Raw genomic sequence first — 15,140 nt, 5'->3', positions numbered from 1 at the left:
ACACCCACTGTAACCAAAACGAACTCCTCAGCTTCTCTCTTGGATGTTCAGCACAAAACCATCCGTGAATGGCGAGGAAATGCACCAAAAAGACAAGCAGAATAATTTACATACATTTGATGTTCAGCATAGTGCATCTGTTGCATGGTTTCCATATTCATGCTGTTCTCAGTGGAGAATCATTTGCGTTGTGCTATAAGAGCATACGCCCCTGAGCCTCTTTCTTTTCTCTGCATTCACTTGCTCTTGTATAAATTAATTATTTCAATGGGATTTCTTCCTGGTTTCCTATCCCCATGGAGTAATAATGATTTGTTCTATCAACCCTCACAGTAGGTGGATAAACATTACTAGCCTCATTTCATGCATGGAGAGTCTGAGACAGGAGGGTTATGCACCGACTGCTGTCACAGAAAAGAGAGGCTGTAAACACCAGTTTTGGCACACAGGAATTTCTTTATTGCCTCCCGGGTGTGTACTGTGCTCTCACCCACACCATTGAGTTTTTCAAAACTGAAGGACGCAATAACCATTTAGGAAAAAAATAACAAAGCCAAACCTAACAGGCACTGTGCATATCGTTGGCCACAGTGGCTTTCATTTACAACAGGAAAATATGAATGCTCAACTTTGCATGTGTGAATATGTCTCTTCTATCTCCCAATGCCCTTTGCTTGCTTGCCCACATATAAATGTTTGTGGGTAGAGGTGTACACGTATGTCAGGATGTCCCGGATGGGAATTTGCTGTCATTTCATGCCCAGTGAGCCACAGGTAGAGGAATACAGGACTAGACTACATTGCAGAACAACTCAAAAGTAAGACAGACAGACAAGGCCTGTGGCTGCCCAAAAGACTGCGGAGGGTGGACGTGCTTTCTTGGCATGGCTGAAACAAAGCAGCCTGACCTCATAGCACCTCCGTAATCCTTCGCTTACCCAGGGATATCCAACACCGCCTTGGCTGGGCATTTGGGCACAGTCATTAAACACTAAGGAAGCTGATGGCAGCTAAACCACCTGCCACATGTGAGGGTTTTACTTGCTGTTTCAAATGTCAAAACCAGGTCAGAACTATGAAACAGCAAAATTAGACCAGGGCAGCAGCTAATGCAAGAAGCATAGCTGGGAGCTGGTGAGGCAGAGCGGGCAGCGGTCCTCCCTCACCTCAGCATGGCCCCACAGCTCACCAAGGGTCATTTCAGGCCAGAGGAACAGCCAAAGATGATTCCCCAGCCTCCTTGTGACCTTCTTGCTCCCTCTTCCTTCCTGGACATGTCCCTCCATGAGGCTACACATGATTGATAAGTTAATAAAGGGGATTCAAGGATACAGGAGATCTCTTCCAAACCCTTTATCCCGCAAAACCTACAGATCTATGCAGAGGAAGGTAACATTTCAGTGTTAAATTTCCTGGCCTCCAGCAGTCCTTGGCTGAAGGTCTTGAGCCTGAAGTGCTTAATAGCCTTTCTGCATTTTTTTTTCATGACTCTTTCTAATTGCTTTTGCAATAATCTGAACTTTTGGCATCCACAGAATCCTTGAGCAGCAAGTTCCACAATATAACTATGCACAGGGTATAAAAAGGAGCCTTCTTTTGTCCCTTCTGAATCTGTACCTCATCATTTTCTTGATGTTCCTATAGTTCCCGTCTGCTGACAGGCAGTGAATAATTGCCCTTTTTTAACTTTCTCAGTGCCACTGTTAATTTCAAAGACTGCTGTCATACCCACCACCCCAGATATCTCTTTTTAAAGCTGGTGTGTCCTATTACAGTTTATTATTTTGCTTCTGGCCTCTCTTCCTGGTACTCTTACTATTTTTATCATACCCTTTTGACAATGGGAGGCCAGAACTGCACACAGCATTTGCCATTTGGGCATACAGCAGTTATAAACAAAATGTGTGTGTGTATATATGTTAACTCTGTGTGTGTGTGTACAGACATATGTACAGCAGGGATGTTTCTGGTTTTATTCTCTATTTCTTTCTTAAAATTTCATTAACAGTTTAGTCTTCTGATCAGCACTGAGAACTGCTCTTACGTTTTCACAGAAGTATCTATTATCACTTCAGGCAACTCTGTCCTGAATTGTATTCATTAGCTAAACTGCTTTTTGCATGAAAAGCTTCTTGGCAGAAATCCATGAGATGGGCTGGTTCCTCCATTTCTCCTCTCTGCCTACAGTGTCACAGTCCTGCAGACTTCCATGTGCCCACTGGCCCAGTGAAGGAACCAAACAGCGAGGAACATCCTGCTTCATCCTGTGTGAAAGTAATGACAAAATAACACAGAAATTAAATCCACTTTAATGTGGGTTATGATCCATCCTATATTTACAACACTCACAGGGGAGTGGAAGGACCCAGCCCCCAGCCCCTTTTTCAGTAAATGTTTGTTCTGCAGAGGAGGATGGAAATCTCCATCATGAGGACATCTGAAAAACAAGGTAGACAAACATCTTCCCAGAGTGGTGCATGTCTTAACTAATCCCCCTGATGCAAGAACACCAGCTGATTGACTACTCAAGGTCCTTTCCTACCCTAATCTTAAAGTGCCTAAGGTTATCAGCCACCTCACAGATAGATAAAGAGATCAGCCCTTATTTTCTCAGAGCATATCTGTGGGGAACAATTTGCAAAGAGCTTCTTCTACCATCCTTCTGTTAAGATTCTCCATTTCATAATGGCTCCTACAGTACTACCATACCTTTCTAAAAAATATAAACCAGAGCAATTGAAAATCACTCAGAAGCTGGGTGATACCCCCTAACACTCTGACATATCCTTTGTTGCTCAGGTCCCTTCCTGTTTTTCACAGAAGAAGGGAATCAAGTAGACAAAAAATCCTTACCAGAAAATAATAAATAAGAAATCTGTCTTGGGATCTTTGAAAATAATAGCAGGTTTGTATTTGCCTCTGACAAGTGTTATGAACTCACGTTACTGGATTGCCATTTAGGAACCTGTTTTCCAAAATGCAGTCTTTTGTTCCTGATATCTGCTTTCCCCTACAGTATTTTAAAGTGATGCTTTGCACAACTAGGAGACCAAAAGGTTGATCTACCCATTTCCTTACAATGCCACCTTTATTCCTGCCATTCTCCTGGAGCATCTGCAGCAAGGTTTGCTTTATAAACATAACTGAGTGTGTGCCTTATTTATTACCTGCTGGCAAATCCATTGCCAGAATTTTAGGAATAACACCATTAACGTGCTGCATGCTCTGATGATTATTTCTCTATTGACAACACCGATAGCTCACACTGCATAACAATGAACTAAAAAGTACACAGCGATAGATTAAAATGGCAGAACTCAATTTCAGGCTTCAAAACATTTGTAAAGCAAATGCCATTTTGAAAAATGACAATTGAGTGAGTTTAGCACAGCAGGATTAGCCTCTATAATGGTTAAAAGCTCGATAGACTCAAGTTCATCACATGGAGATGCTAATTATCTGGAGGGAATGGTATTTTTGTGCAGCATCCAACTGGCTAGGAGCCCAGAGAGGTTGTATCAGTTACAGGTCCAAGATCGAATTTTTCTTGCACTGGTCCAGGGGCATTCCAGGTGATACGAGAATGACACAACACCAGTGGAAAAGCTCTGTCTTCCCAAGAGGAGTAGAGTCCTGCTTGCCATCCACCGGCTCCTGTCCCGCCATCTAGTGGGGTGTCTCGGTATGTCACAGGCACATAAATTAGAAAATCTTACATCTGGAGGGCAAATACAGAGATCTAGCAGGGGGGAAAGTCTTTTTTGAGTCTTCTCTATGGGGATCGCTAAGTTAACTGAGGATACAGTTCAGCTCAATGGCTTCAGAGAGAAAAATTAGGCAGAGAGGTTAGTTGGCCTTAGAAAAAAACCGTTCAACTTCAGAGGGGTGTCTGTAGATAGAAGTCATAATCTTGGTTCAGATTGCAGTAAAACCAGCTGCAGTGTGAGATGAAGCTATGAGCAGCCTCATTGGGGCTCTCTCCCCCCACGGCTCAGCAGCTGCGTTTGCGCTCAGGCCCTTCCCTGGCTCCACGTCTGCCTTAGGCTGTGGCCATGTTGTGCCTGGCCCCATATCCAGCTCATCCCAGCCCTGGCTTGACTTCGGACCTTGGTCCCACTCCACTGGCCTCACTGGGGCACTGTGATACTGAGCCCTTGCTGGGGAGGACACAGTCCCTGCCTGCCTCGCCACCGCCCGCACTCCCAGCTCCCCTTCCCCTACGTAGCTGGCCCTGCGGCTCCGTAAATCAGATTCAGCTCACTTAACAAAGGGATCTAGTGGTGAGCCATCTCTACTGTGGAGGTTAAATAGGATGAATTCCATCCACTCTCAATCTTTGCAAAGCGATTGAACCAGCCAGGTGTGCACTGATTTTTTTTTTTTTTTTTTTTTTGCATGACATTCTAAATCTTCCACTCCGCTGTAAGAGCAGATCTCTCTGCAGAGAGATACAGGTTTACTGCCTACAGATGAAGCAGAGTCCTGCCAAGCACAAGTAGTTAAGTCCCTGCTCACCTTTCCCTTAAATTTGTCATGCAGTCCTTTCTGTAGCCTCTAATCTGAGTCTGTAATCTCTAATCTGAGACTGTACTAAATTGTATTTAGATAGGACTAAAGGTACCAGGGTTAAAGCTCTGGGCACTGCAGAACCTGAATGCCTCTCTTTCTGCACACATGTGATTTCCATGAAGAACAATTCAGGCCACTTATCCATTGTGTCAAGATAAATTTTTTCATTCTAACCTCAATCTCAAATACAATTGTGATTCTTCCCAACCTGATGCTGTCTGCAACTTTAATGAATACACCCTCTATTCCAGCATTCAGCACATTAGTGAAACACTGAGTGGTAGCAGACCCAAGAAAGGAGCAGACCTTTCTACCACAGTTCTTTTAGTCACATGGATGTTTAAATAGTTACTAAATTTAAAATGTGGCTGCAGATTCGGGCAGCACTTTGCTTTAAAGTTCTTATCTTGGCAATTCCAGTCCTGTTTTTCCTGAAAACACGCTAGTTGCAGTGCAGCCTGACACCCGCATACATCCCCACTGGCAAGTTTTTAGGTAAACTGAACTGGTGCATGTAATGTCACTGATAAAAGGTTTTTTGTTGCTGTGCAGTGACCTCTCTGTCTGTTTGAAGAAGTGCAGCCAGCCATCAAGCAAAACAGCTGTGGGTGTACAGCCAGAGAAGATGCAGAGGATTTTCAGGGACCCAGCTGCAAAAGGAAGGATTGCAAATACTGTAAACGTCAGGGTAACAATACCAGCATTACTTCTGAGTGCAAGGAGGGGCTGTTGCTGAACCGAAGACCTTTCTTGTCTTCTAAAAAGTGATGCCTCTGTCTGGGATATCTTCATCAATCTAATCCAGTCTGACATACCCTATTGTTTGTGAATAGATCGGACCGGATAAGCTACACTGATGATCAAAGCTCAACTCTTCCAAGTACCAATCTTGGGATGTGGGATTCTGGCTTAGTACACTGCCATCATCAATCTAAATTATGAATTTTTGCTTGACACCTGGCTCCAAGGATAGCCAGGTGTCATGGTTTGAGCCCAGAGGGCAACTGAGCACCACAAAGCCCTTCACTACCCCTTCCTCCCAGGGCTGGGAAGGAGAAAAATTAAGCAAAAGGCTCGGGAATCATGATAAGGACAGGGAAAGGTGGCTCACCTGTTGAGGTCATGGGCAAAAGACAAACTTGTTAGGGGAATAAAAAGGACATCACTTTAATTCAAAACACTAAAAACACTTAACAGACAGAATGGGACAATGAGAAGTACTACCATATCTTAAAAACACCTCCCCCACCCCTCCCTTCTTCCCAGGCTCAGTTTTGTTCCCTATATCTCTACCTCTCCCCTCCAGCAGCACAAGGGGAGGGGGATAGGGAGTGCAGTCAGTCCACCACTCTTCCTCCAAGAGGGGGGGAAAAAGCACTCTTCTGCATTCTTCCCCCTGCTCCACGTGGCATCCCCTTCACGGGAGACAGTCCTCCATGAACTTTCTCCGGCTTGAGTTCTTCCCATGGGCCGCAGACATTCCCGTGCTACTCCGGTGTAGGTCACCTCTGCGTGTTGCAGTCCTCCTGCACCAAGCTACAACAGTTGGGGGCCTCTTCCCACAGAGTCCCGACCTCCTTCGGGCACAGCTCCAGCGTGGGGTGCTCCAGAGGCTGCAGGCAAACCTCTGCTGCACTGGTGACCTCCATGGGTGGCAGGGGGGAGCCCTGCTGTCTCACCACATACAGGGTAGATCTCTGCTCCAACGCACCTTCCCTGCTTCCTCCTCCTTCCTTCTACTAACCTCAGTGTTCACATATTGCCTTTCTCATAACTCCTCCTCACAACTCCCAACTCCCTCTCACATTCCCTTCTTAAATACGTTATTGCAGAGGTGCAGCCACTGTTGCTTTGGAACCAGGGGGAGCTTTGAGAAGCTTCTCACAGGGGCCACAGCTGTAGCTCTCTCCTCCACTACCAAAACCCCAGCACACAAACCCAGCACACCAGGGCCCAAAAGGCTGGCTGTATCGCATAACCTAAACACACCTGAAAGAGTCAAACTGATGGGTTGGTTTTCTGAGGTCAATTCCCAATTAATAAGAAGGTTTAGCACCTAGAGATCAAATCTTTATTGCCCTGAAACTCCCCGGGGAAAAACTTGAACAAAACCAGTTAGACCTACAGTTTCCATCTGGGTGGGTGGAATGAGGGGCTGTAAAGTCCCAGCTGTTTCAGTCCTAAATTCCAGCCAGATTTGTGAAGACACAAGCTGATCATGGAGTTGCCATGCATCCTCTCTCCCAGTGCAAGAGCTGTAGTGCCAGGAGACGCCCTGGGGGGGAAGAGGACACTGGGTACAGATTGCCCTGCCAAGCCTCTCTGCAGTGCCAGGTCTCACTCAGTTGTTTAGTCTTCAATTTTCCAGTTTCTCTCTAGCAGGAGATATATATATATACACATTTAGAACCCTCTCCCCCACATCCAGCAAATGATATAAAATATCACCACTACTATGTGACCTTCACAGCCTTTAACAAAGGTTAGAAGAACGCACTAGTGCTGTTCCTTACGTCACAGCCCAGCCTCACCTCTCATTTATTTCCACTGACTGCACCTGGCAGCAGATTTAGCTGCAGGCAGGATCTCCTCCCTTTGCATACAGCTCAGTGGGAATTGCCACAATGAGCTGAAAATGTACTGTTTTCTTAGAGAATGGTGAAGTATCAGCTATATCATTTGCCATTTTAATCCAAGACACAAACAATTAGCTGAGCACAGTCATATCCAGATGCCAATATTTGATGGAAGTAACACTACAATTAATTCACGACTAGCTGTATTTTCCATGAGAAAGGCATCTGGGGAGACCCTGCAGACACCGACCTAGAAAATCCTCCTCAAATGATATTAAAAAACTCATCTATAGAAGCACAGGACTTCCATCAGACCTTGGGGATTTACACATCTCCAAAGATAAAGCGCGCTGTCAGGAAAAGCTGTCATATTATTTTAGATGTCAGTTGGCACCTAAAAAGACCCTGTTGCAGAGGGACAACCTTTTTAACCTGCTACTCCGGAATGTATTAACCCTGTCTGGATGCAAGAGGTGCTTGAAGGGGCTGCCTGCACAGGAAGCAGGTGAGGAACACTAAGGTTTTCTTCAAAAGATACTGGTTTGGGGGGGGGGGGGAATTAAAAATGCAATTTCTTATCTAGTTCATCACAAAGTATCAGCAGATGACATAATTACCTGTTTATATGGCATCACAGAAATTTTTCATCACTGAAGTGCTTCTTGCAAAGGCTACACCAATTAAAATATCACTAACTTAGTCCTGGAATTTATTCAGGGTTGTCTGAGTTCAAATGAGTTTTAAAAGGAACTCAGGTCCCATTTAAAGCTTTTTCAGCTTGGTATTTGGCTTAAGTCCGCCTCAAATTGGTGTTCACACAGGAGCCTTGACCTATTTAACCAATGAATTTTTAAATAATACCTGCCATTTCACAGCTGCAACTCTGAATATAGACCTACTGGCAAACCAACCTGAACGTCCTTCTACCTTAGCAGTTGTGTCAAAGGGTTTGTACCCTGACTCCAGTAAATTGAGTCAACTGCTGAATTTGTAAGAGGTTTCAATACTACTACAGAAATACAAATTTTTCTAGAACAATCTCTTCAGAATAAAACCACACTGAAGCACACCTACTAACTGGATGTTTTTAGCTGCATATTACACTATGGAGAGGGAGCCAAATGTTCCCCTGTCACTCAACCCACTGCTAAAGATGTAAGTTGCTCTTTTTCTACTGTAGTTTGTAAAAAGAGGGGTTATCTTTTATCAGGCCAGCTGCCACTGAGAAAAAAACAGATGAGCTTTTGGGCAGAAGCCCCCTTCTTCGGGTCTGAAATAGCAGCAGTAGTCTTGAAGGTGAAAACCATCAGAGAATGACTTACAAATTTAATTAGATGACATAAGCAGCTAGACCATCAGGAAAAAAAAAAAAAAGGCACTGATATCTGGAGCAAAGGAAGGGGTATCAGGGGAAGAGAAGATAAAACAGGAGTTCCTCTGGCACACACAAAGCAAGCAATGAGTAATTTACTGCCTGAGGAGGGTGAGTGACAGGGAATTGTATCCCGTGCCCTGGCGTCTGTGTCAAGTCCAAGATCGTTAGCAGCATTAAGCATTTTAGGTCTTTTGAAGGTATTTTGTCAATGTCCCCTAAGAATCAGGGTTCAAGGGAGGTCTACATTTATTTCAACTGGGACAGGCTGCTGCAGAAAAGTATGTGCAAGGGGGGGAAAGAAAAGATGCCTAGGTATCACTGTCCTTCTGCCTTTCATCTTGCACCTGACTGCTGGGCTTAATCTCACTTATCTGTGTAAAAATAAGAAAAATATCCCTGCCCCAACCAGTCCTTTTGCAAGCACAGAAGGGGCATCTCTGAACACACCCAACTCGATTTATCTAAGGGAGTAATAACAGGAAGAGTCCAACAGCTTCTTAAATATTTCTCCATTTGAAAAATACCATTTATTTGGAGAAAGCAGAGCTCTCAGTACAGTGAATACATGTCACGGCCCTCACAAGGCATCAGGAGCTCCCCAGCAGCGAGGGAGCACAGCCCACACTGCAGCAGTCGTTAGAGATGATGGAGATGACAGCGAGCACGCCGTGGGTGAGCGGGCAGCAGCTGGAGGAGGTCAGGACAGCCGGTACACACCTCACCGGCTGCTAATGGAGCGAGCACAGCAAATGACACAGCGGCACCCCCGGCCGCGGCGGGAGACGGCCAGAGGCGCTTCCTCGAGAGGCCCGGGAAAGCCTCGGCGCGTTTCCCCTCGACAACTGAGCTTGCGCCAGAGCTAAACAGTAAGATTCGTGCCCAGGTCACTGGAAAAAAAAAAAAAAAATCAGCAAGAGGAAGGCGGCTACAGCGGCTGGGCAAATCTGCCAGTCAAAGCCCAGCGAAGAGCCAGCACAGCGACAGCCCGCCCTCGGGCCCTGCCCGCGGCTGAGGGGAGAGAGGGCTGCCCCTGCTCCTCCACCTGCCCCTGCCCGCCCCGCACGGGCACGCAGCCGCCCCCCGCGGGCCGGGGCCGCCGCAGCCGCCGCCCCTCAGCTGCCCCTCCCGGGGGCGCCGCGCGGGGCGGGGGCGGGGGCAGGCGGAGGAGGGCGCGCGTGCGCGATGACGCGCCGGGACGTGCCCGCTATATGAGCTCCGGCAGGCGCTGACTCGGCCCTTTCCGCCTCGCTCCCGCCCGCTCTCGGGTCGCTGCGCAGAGACCCGCGCCGCCGCTCCCTGCCGCTCCCCGCCGCCCCCCCGCCGCCATGATCATCTACCGGGACTGCATCAGCCGTAAGGGCGGCGGCGCCGCGCGCGGGAAGGGGCCGGGAGGGGCGGGCGGGGGAAGCGGGTGGCCGCGGCCTGGGCCCGGCGGCTGGGCCTGGCGGTGCCGCGCATGTGCGGTGCGGGCGGGGGGGGGAAGGGGACGGGGGTGCCGACCGCCCCGGCCGAGGCCGCCGGGCCCGCGCTGGCGCGCCGAGCCCCCGGCTGGGGGCCGCGAGAAGCCGGAGCGGGGCCTGGAGGGGCGGTGAGGGGGAGGTATGTGCGGGGAGGCGGAGGGAGGCTGACGCGGCGGCGCCCGTCCGTGTGTGTCTGTGCCCCCGCAGAGGACGAGATGTTCTCGGACATCTACAAGATCCGGGAGGTGGCGAACGGCCTGTGCCTGGAAGTGGAGGGGAAGGTGAGTGGCCCGCCCGCCCCGGGGGAGGGGGGGAGAGGGAGGCAGGCCTCGCTGTGGTGACTCAGGGCCCGGCCACTGCGTGGAGCCGGGCCTGCCGGGCCGGTGACGGAGGCAGGGTTTGGGGAGAGCGGGCTGGCTTCCCTGGCAGGGGCCCGAGAGGGGGAGACCCACCACGGCCTGGTGCCTGTGGCCGGGGCAGGGCCGGCCGCTGCCGCAAGTGGTGTGCCCCAAGGTGGAGTGCAGCGCCGGCGGTGTAATGAAGCTTTGGTCAGGCACCGGGAGAGGAGCCCTGGCTTCAGAAATCCGTGCTCGGGCTGCAGTCAGGTTCCTTGCACTTAACTGTGGCTCTGAAGTCATGCCCTGCTGTCAGGTCATAGATGTGTAAGAGCGGTAGCACGAAGATTTTCGCAGAGCCGTTAAGTTTTTTGATGTCTCTAAATCTAGATGGTCACCAGGACAGAGGGTCAAATTGATGACTCTCTAATTGGTGGCAATGCCTCTGCTGAAGGTCCTGAGGGAGATGGAACAGAAGCCACGGTCATAACTGGTGTTGATATAGTAATAAACCACCACCTTCAGGAAACCAGCTTTACAAAAGAATCCTACAAGAAGTACATCAAGGACTACATGAAAGCGTAAGTGTGGGTAGGCATTTTCTTTAAATGGGATTGCAAAATTTTTACGTGCTGAGATTTTAAAAACGGCTTTGGACTTTATTCCTAGTAGGTGTTAGTTCTGATACAGGTGCCAAACTGGCTGTGAATTTCAGTAATGTCTTAATACTTGGCAAAACTAGAGATCTAAAGAATTGTTACTGGAATATCTAAGTTTATCTTGGCTGAGGTAGAGGACCTGATCATGTGCTTTGGATATTATTTGTAACCTTGCTGTTTTCTTTTGGATTCCTCTATGCCAAACGTTCATGTGGAAGAGGGTGAGGTGTGAAGAAAAGCTTCATGAAGCTTTTCTAACTTGACAGTTTAAATGTCGCAAAACAATGTGTGTGAATGGAACTTCTTGCTAGTTCAAGATTTAATTTCTGTTGCTCATGGTTCAATGGGTTATTAGTGTTAAAGATGAACATGCTTTGTGATACTTACTGATAGATAGTACTCGGTGCTGTGGAAATGGCTTGTTTATTTTTGTCTACCACTGGCCTAGAAGTAACATGAGTTTGATATAATTGGTGGTCACTATTCTGCTATAATTCACTAGCAAAATTAAGTTAAAATTCAGGGGCTTGGAGAGGGGGAAAGACAGCGAAATCAAGTGGTTTGACTGCTGTTAACTCTACTGTGTTGTGGTGCTACACATTGAAGTTTTTAAGTTAGAACAAGCTTTTTTTTTTTTTTTTTCCAGAATCAAAGCCAGACTTGAGGAACACAAGCCAGAGAGAGTAAAGCCTTTCATGACAGGGGCTGCAGAACAAATCAAACACATCCTCGCTAACTTCAAAAACTACCAGGTAATGAAACTTATGTCTCCTTACAGCAGTATTGCAGTGATACTCATCTGAACTAGCTTGTTGAGGGTTTTGAGGGCTCCGGTTGTGGGGATGTAACTTGCCCCTCTCTAAGAGTATTAGGGGCCCTGAGAGTCAGGGAGGAGAAACAGTGGAAGACTCCTAAGTGTTTGAGATCTCACCTCAGCTTGCAATGCTCGTAGTTAATGATATCTGTAGTTACCACCGTTTAGGAACCATGGTGTTAAAGACTTGAAAGATGGATCACTTTGGCCCCTGCTGTGTCTTACTCTGCTGTTCATAGCAGTGTGGTAAGGTTAGTGGTACTGAAACGGACAGGTGTCAGAAAGCAAAATCCCTGCAGCTAGTCAGGGAGACTTTTAAACTGAACTTGGAGATGTTACAGCTTTCTTGTATAAAAAGGCACTTTGTCCTGTTAATAGCTCATTAAATAGCTCAGTAACACCTTTCTCTGAAGTTCTTTGTAGGAGAGAACATGAATCCAGATGGTATGGTGGCTCTCCTGGATTTCCGTGAGGATGGTGTGACCCCATATATGATTTTCTTTAAGGACGGCTTAGAAATCGAGAAGTGTGTAAGTACTGACCTGAATTGGATGAATGTGCCTAACTACATGATTACCTCTTTCAATGCATCACTTTGTGTCCCTGTTAAAGTTGAACAGTAGCTGCCAGTTTAAAAACTTAAAAGTTCATCTAAGTACAGCCTAATTGCTGCTTCATATTATACAACGTGGCTGAAACTTCCCTTGTATACTATTCAGTTATACTAGAGAGGGACATAGTTTCATTGCAATGATGCATGGTGAGTTAATGGCTAAGAAATGCGGGAAGAATTGCCTTGGTGAGATGTGTGTAATTGGTAATGGTTTTAAACTCTTTGATTAAAGACAGTGTCCTCCAAAAAGGACCACTTCTACTTCGCATTCCTCTTGGGGGGGTTAATGCTGAAGTACCTTACATGGTCACATTCCATCCTCTTTCACTTAATCTGATGCCCTTATTTTGTTATGCAAGAGCTGTCTGTTTAAATACTGCCCTCAGTTTGGGAACATGGTAATACTTGAATGAGTGCTTAACCTTATTGTATCTGGGATCTCCCAGCTGCCTGAGCTCAGACCACTCCTGTGGTCTGCTTTAACTGTCCTATCTTGAAATGTGGTTGCAGTGAAACAATATTTGAATCCCAATACTTGCATTTTTGGGCTTACTCGGAGAGCTGTGGAATTCACTGCAGGCTAGCAGCATGGGATCACTGATTGCTTTTCCCAGTCTTTGTGGACATATGAAGTCTGTTTATAGCCAGCTAAATTTATCTGTAAAGCCTCTTACAAGCTTTCTGGTATGCAAGTCGTGTAAAGATGAACCAAACTTCTAGTGTGGAGCAGTAGCCCAACTAAAGGAACACTTCTTCTGGCCGAAGCAGACACACCACTTACTGCAGCTTGAGTGAAGGGTGATGTCTGCCCTGGGCCCTGGAACCGGTGGTCACTGGGAAGGTGCCTCCTCGGAGCAGCAGCTTGTGTGCATCTCCACTACTTGGGCAGACCTTTTGGGTGTGTGATTGGGTTTAACTCCATCTGCTTCAAGATGGAGCGAAGGAATAGTAGCAGGGTGTTCCAGTGGGCAAAAATACTCTTCCAGCTTCTTGGTAAAGCTCAGCACGTACATGGTAGGCTTTAGCGCTGGTCGAGGGCTTGCTCTTTTTTGAGAGGAAACCTGAAACTTGGTGTGTCAAGCAAAAAGAGTGAATGAGTATCCTGTCTGGCTTGCTCAGCAGCTGATGCCAGTTGCTGTATGTATTGTAAAAATGATCAGCATCCTCTGATAGACCATGAGCACTTTTCTTGTTGCTCTCTGGTTTGCACTAAGATGCAAAAATAACTTCCTTGCGCTTTCTGCCTGCCTGCCTGTGGCAGCTCAGATTGAATTAGGGAATACACAAATAAATTGTAGAAACTTGCTGTGACTGTCATGACCTTGGGCTAACACTTGCTACTCTTGTTTCAGTAACAAATCAAACAGAATGGTTTTGGATCACCTGTCTTCATAGCTGGCTGCTGTTTCTTCTTCATCGGCACAACACCAGGAATCGGCAATGTCTAATAACTGGACTGATGTCATCTTGAGCTTTATTCACTTATTTTGACCCTGATTTGGAGTGGAGGCATTGTTTTAAAAAAAGAAAACCAAACATCTGTCATGTAGGTTGTCTAAAATAAAACTCATTTAAACCCATTCTAGGTGATACCTCTTGGTCTAGTGTGTTTCTTAGGGTGACTTGCAGGAGAGGTTGCAGCAAGGTGTTTGTCCAAGGATTTGGTACTGTCAGTAGTATAGCCTGGTCCTAGCGCACTACAACTTGACTGTCTCCAGACAGACGTCACGCAGTTTCTACCTGTGGCATTGGAGTGCAAGAGCAGGCTGAGGTCAATAAGGCAGAGCCCAAGAAATGTCGTCGTAATGGAGTGGACCACCTTCATCTTTCATGATTGTACAGAGACTTCTCTCTGGATTAATAATAAAAAAACCCCAAACAGGATGGAATATGTGCTACTCGAGCTGAGTGCTGGCTGAGCATCTTTTGTCAGACAAGGATACTTGAGTCTGTCCTCAGTTGTAGTATGACTTCAAGATCCAGGTAGGATGGATGGATTGCAAGTCTTAACAGCAGCACGCTCTGAGCCCAGGTGCTAGGAACAGTCTGGGGAGAGAGTGAAATAGGTTTTCTAGCACAGCCTGACTGTGACACTAGCTCCTTTGTATTGGACTGCTATTCAGGAACAGATTAACTAGAGTTTGGTCAAATTGCAGGATTTGGGGTTTTTTTCATACTTCTTGGGGAGAGAAGTGTCGGAATGGCCTAGCCCTGTCCTAGGCTTAATACAAAGTAGGTGTATGTCTGGGCTTGAGATTTACCTGAGTATTTATAACTTAACTGTTCCTGCTGTGTTCCTTGTTGGGAAATGCATCTGTTTGACAGACCTGGAGCAAACTGCCATTGTTTCTCTGGTTCTTGCTGAGATGCAACAGTAGCCGGTTCCTTGCGCTTTCTATCTGTCTGACCTCATGGCAGTTTGGATTGAATAAAGGAGCACAAATCCCTTCAGAGCCCCATCTGGGGCAAGGGGCTTTATGTCACTGCTGACAGTGTGACTGTGTGCCCGACCAGGGGTCTTGCCTTGGACTGCAAATCATTAACTGGTATTTCTTACTGCAGTGATGGCAGTGGTCTAGGAGGTGCCTGAAAGGGGAAGGCATGATCCACTTTGCAGCTGTTGATCTGTGAGGCCCCATGCCTCCAAAGTTTTTGCATCTTTGTCTTGCATGTCAGTTTTTGGCCCCAGGCTGATCTGAAGGTAGGTTTCTGCAGGGGTGAGATAGATGTGGCAGCAGG

At 47.0% G+C, this 15,140-nt stretch overlaps 1 protein-coding gene and 2 non-coding genes across 3 annotated transcripts; all 3 read left to right on the top strand.

The window, feature by feature from the left end:
* The first annotated feature begins 9,715 nt into the window (after window positions 1–9,715).
* Window positions 9,716–13,991, top strand: TPT1 (tumor protein, translationally-controlled 1). Its single transcript, XM_074912812.1, has 6 exons — window positions 9,716–9,873; window positions 10,188–10,261; window positions 10,706–10,896; window positions 11,621–11,726; window positions 12,202–12,318; window positions 13,754–13,991. Exons 1-6 carry the CDS (start codon window positions 9,846–9,848, stop codon window positions 13,754–13,756), a joined length of 519 nt encoding a protein of 172 aa, XP_074768913.1. The 5' UTR covers window positions 9,716–9,845; the 3' UTR covers window positions 13,757–13,991.
* Window positions 13,559–13,688, top strand: LOC141956603 (small nucleolar RNA SNORA31). Its single transcript, XR_012632974.1, has one exon. It is a non-coding gene; the product is annotated as a small nucleolar RNA SNORA31 (small nucleolar RNA).
* Window positions 13,992–14,709: 718 nt separating the features above from the next.
* Window positions 14,710–14,845, top strand: LOC141956604 (small nucleolar RNA SNORA31). The gene has a single exon (XR_012632975.1). It is a non-coding gene; the product is annotated as a small nucleolar RNA SNORA31 (small nucleolar RNA).
* The last annotated feature ends 295 nt before the right edge of the window (window positions 14,846–15,140 follow it).

This window comes from Athene noctua, chromosome 1, assembly GCF_965140245.1.
Source record: "Athene noctua chromosome 1, bAthNoc1.hap1.1, whole genome shotgun sequence".
In the NCBI taxonomy this organism is placed as follows: Eukaryota; Metazoa; Chordata; class Aves; order Strigiformes; family Strigidae; genus Athene; species Athene noctua.
Note: the sequence above shows the minus strand (reverse complement) of the source record. Positions and strands in the feature narration are given on the sequence as shown.

Excerpts from the sequence above, each read along its gene's own strand:
- TPT1 (XM_074912812.1), top strand. The coding sequence starts at position 9,846 with ATGATCATCTACCGGGACTGCATCAGCC. Across the intron at positions 10,262-10,705 it reads GCCTGGAAGTGGAGGGGAAG|ATGGTCACCAGGACAGAGGG; the intron begins GTGAGTGGCCCG and ends CTCTAAATCTAG. Across the intron at positions 10,897-11,620 it reads ATCAAGGACTACATGAAAGC|AATCAAAGCCAGACTTGAGG; the intron begins GTAAGTGTGGGT and ends TTTTTTTTCCAG.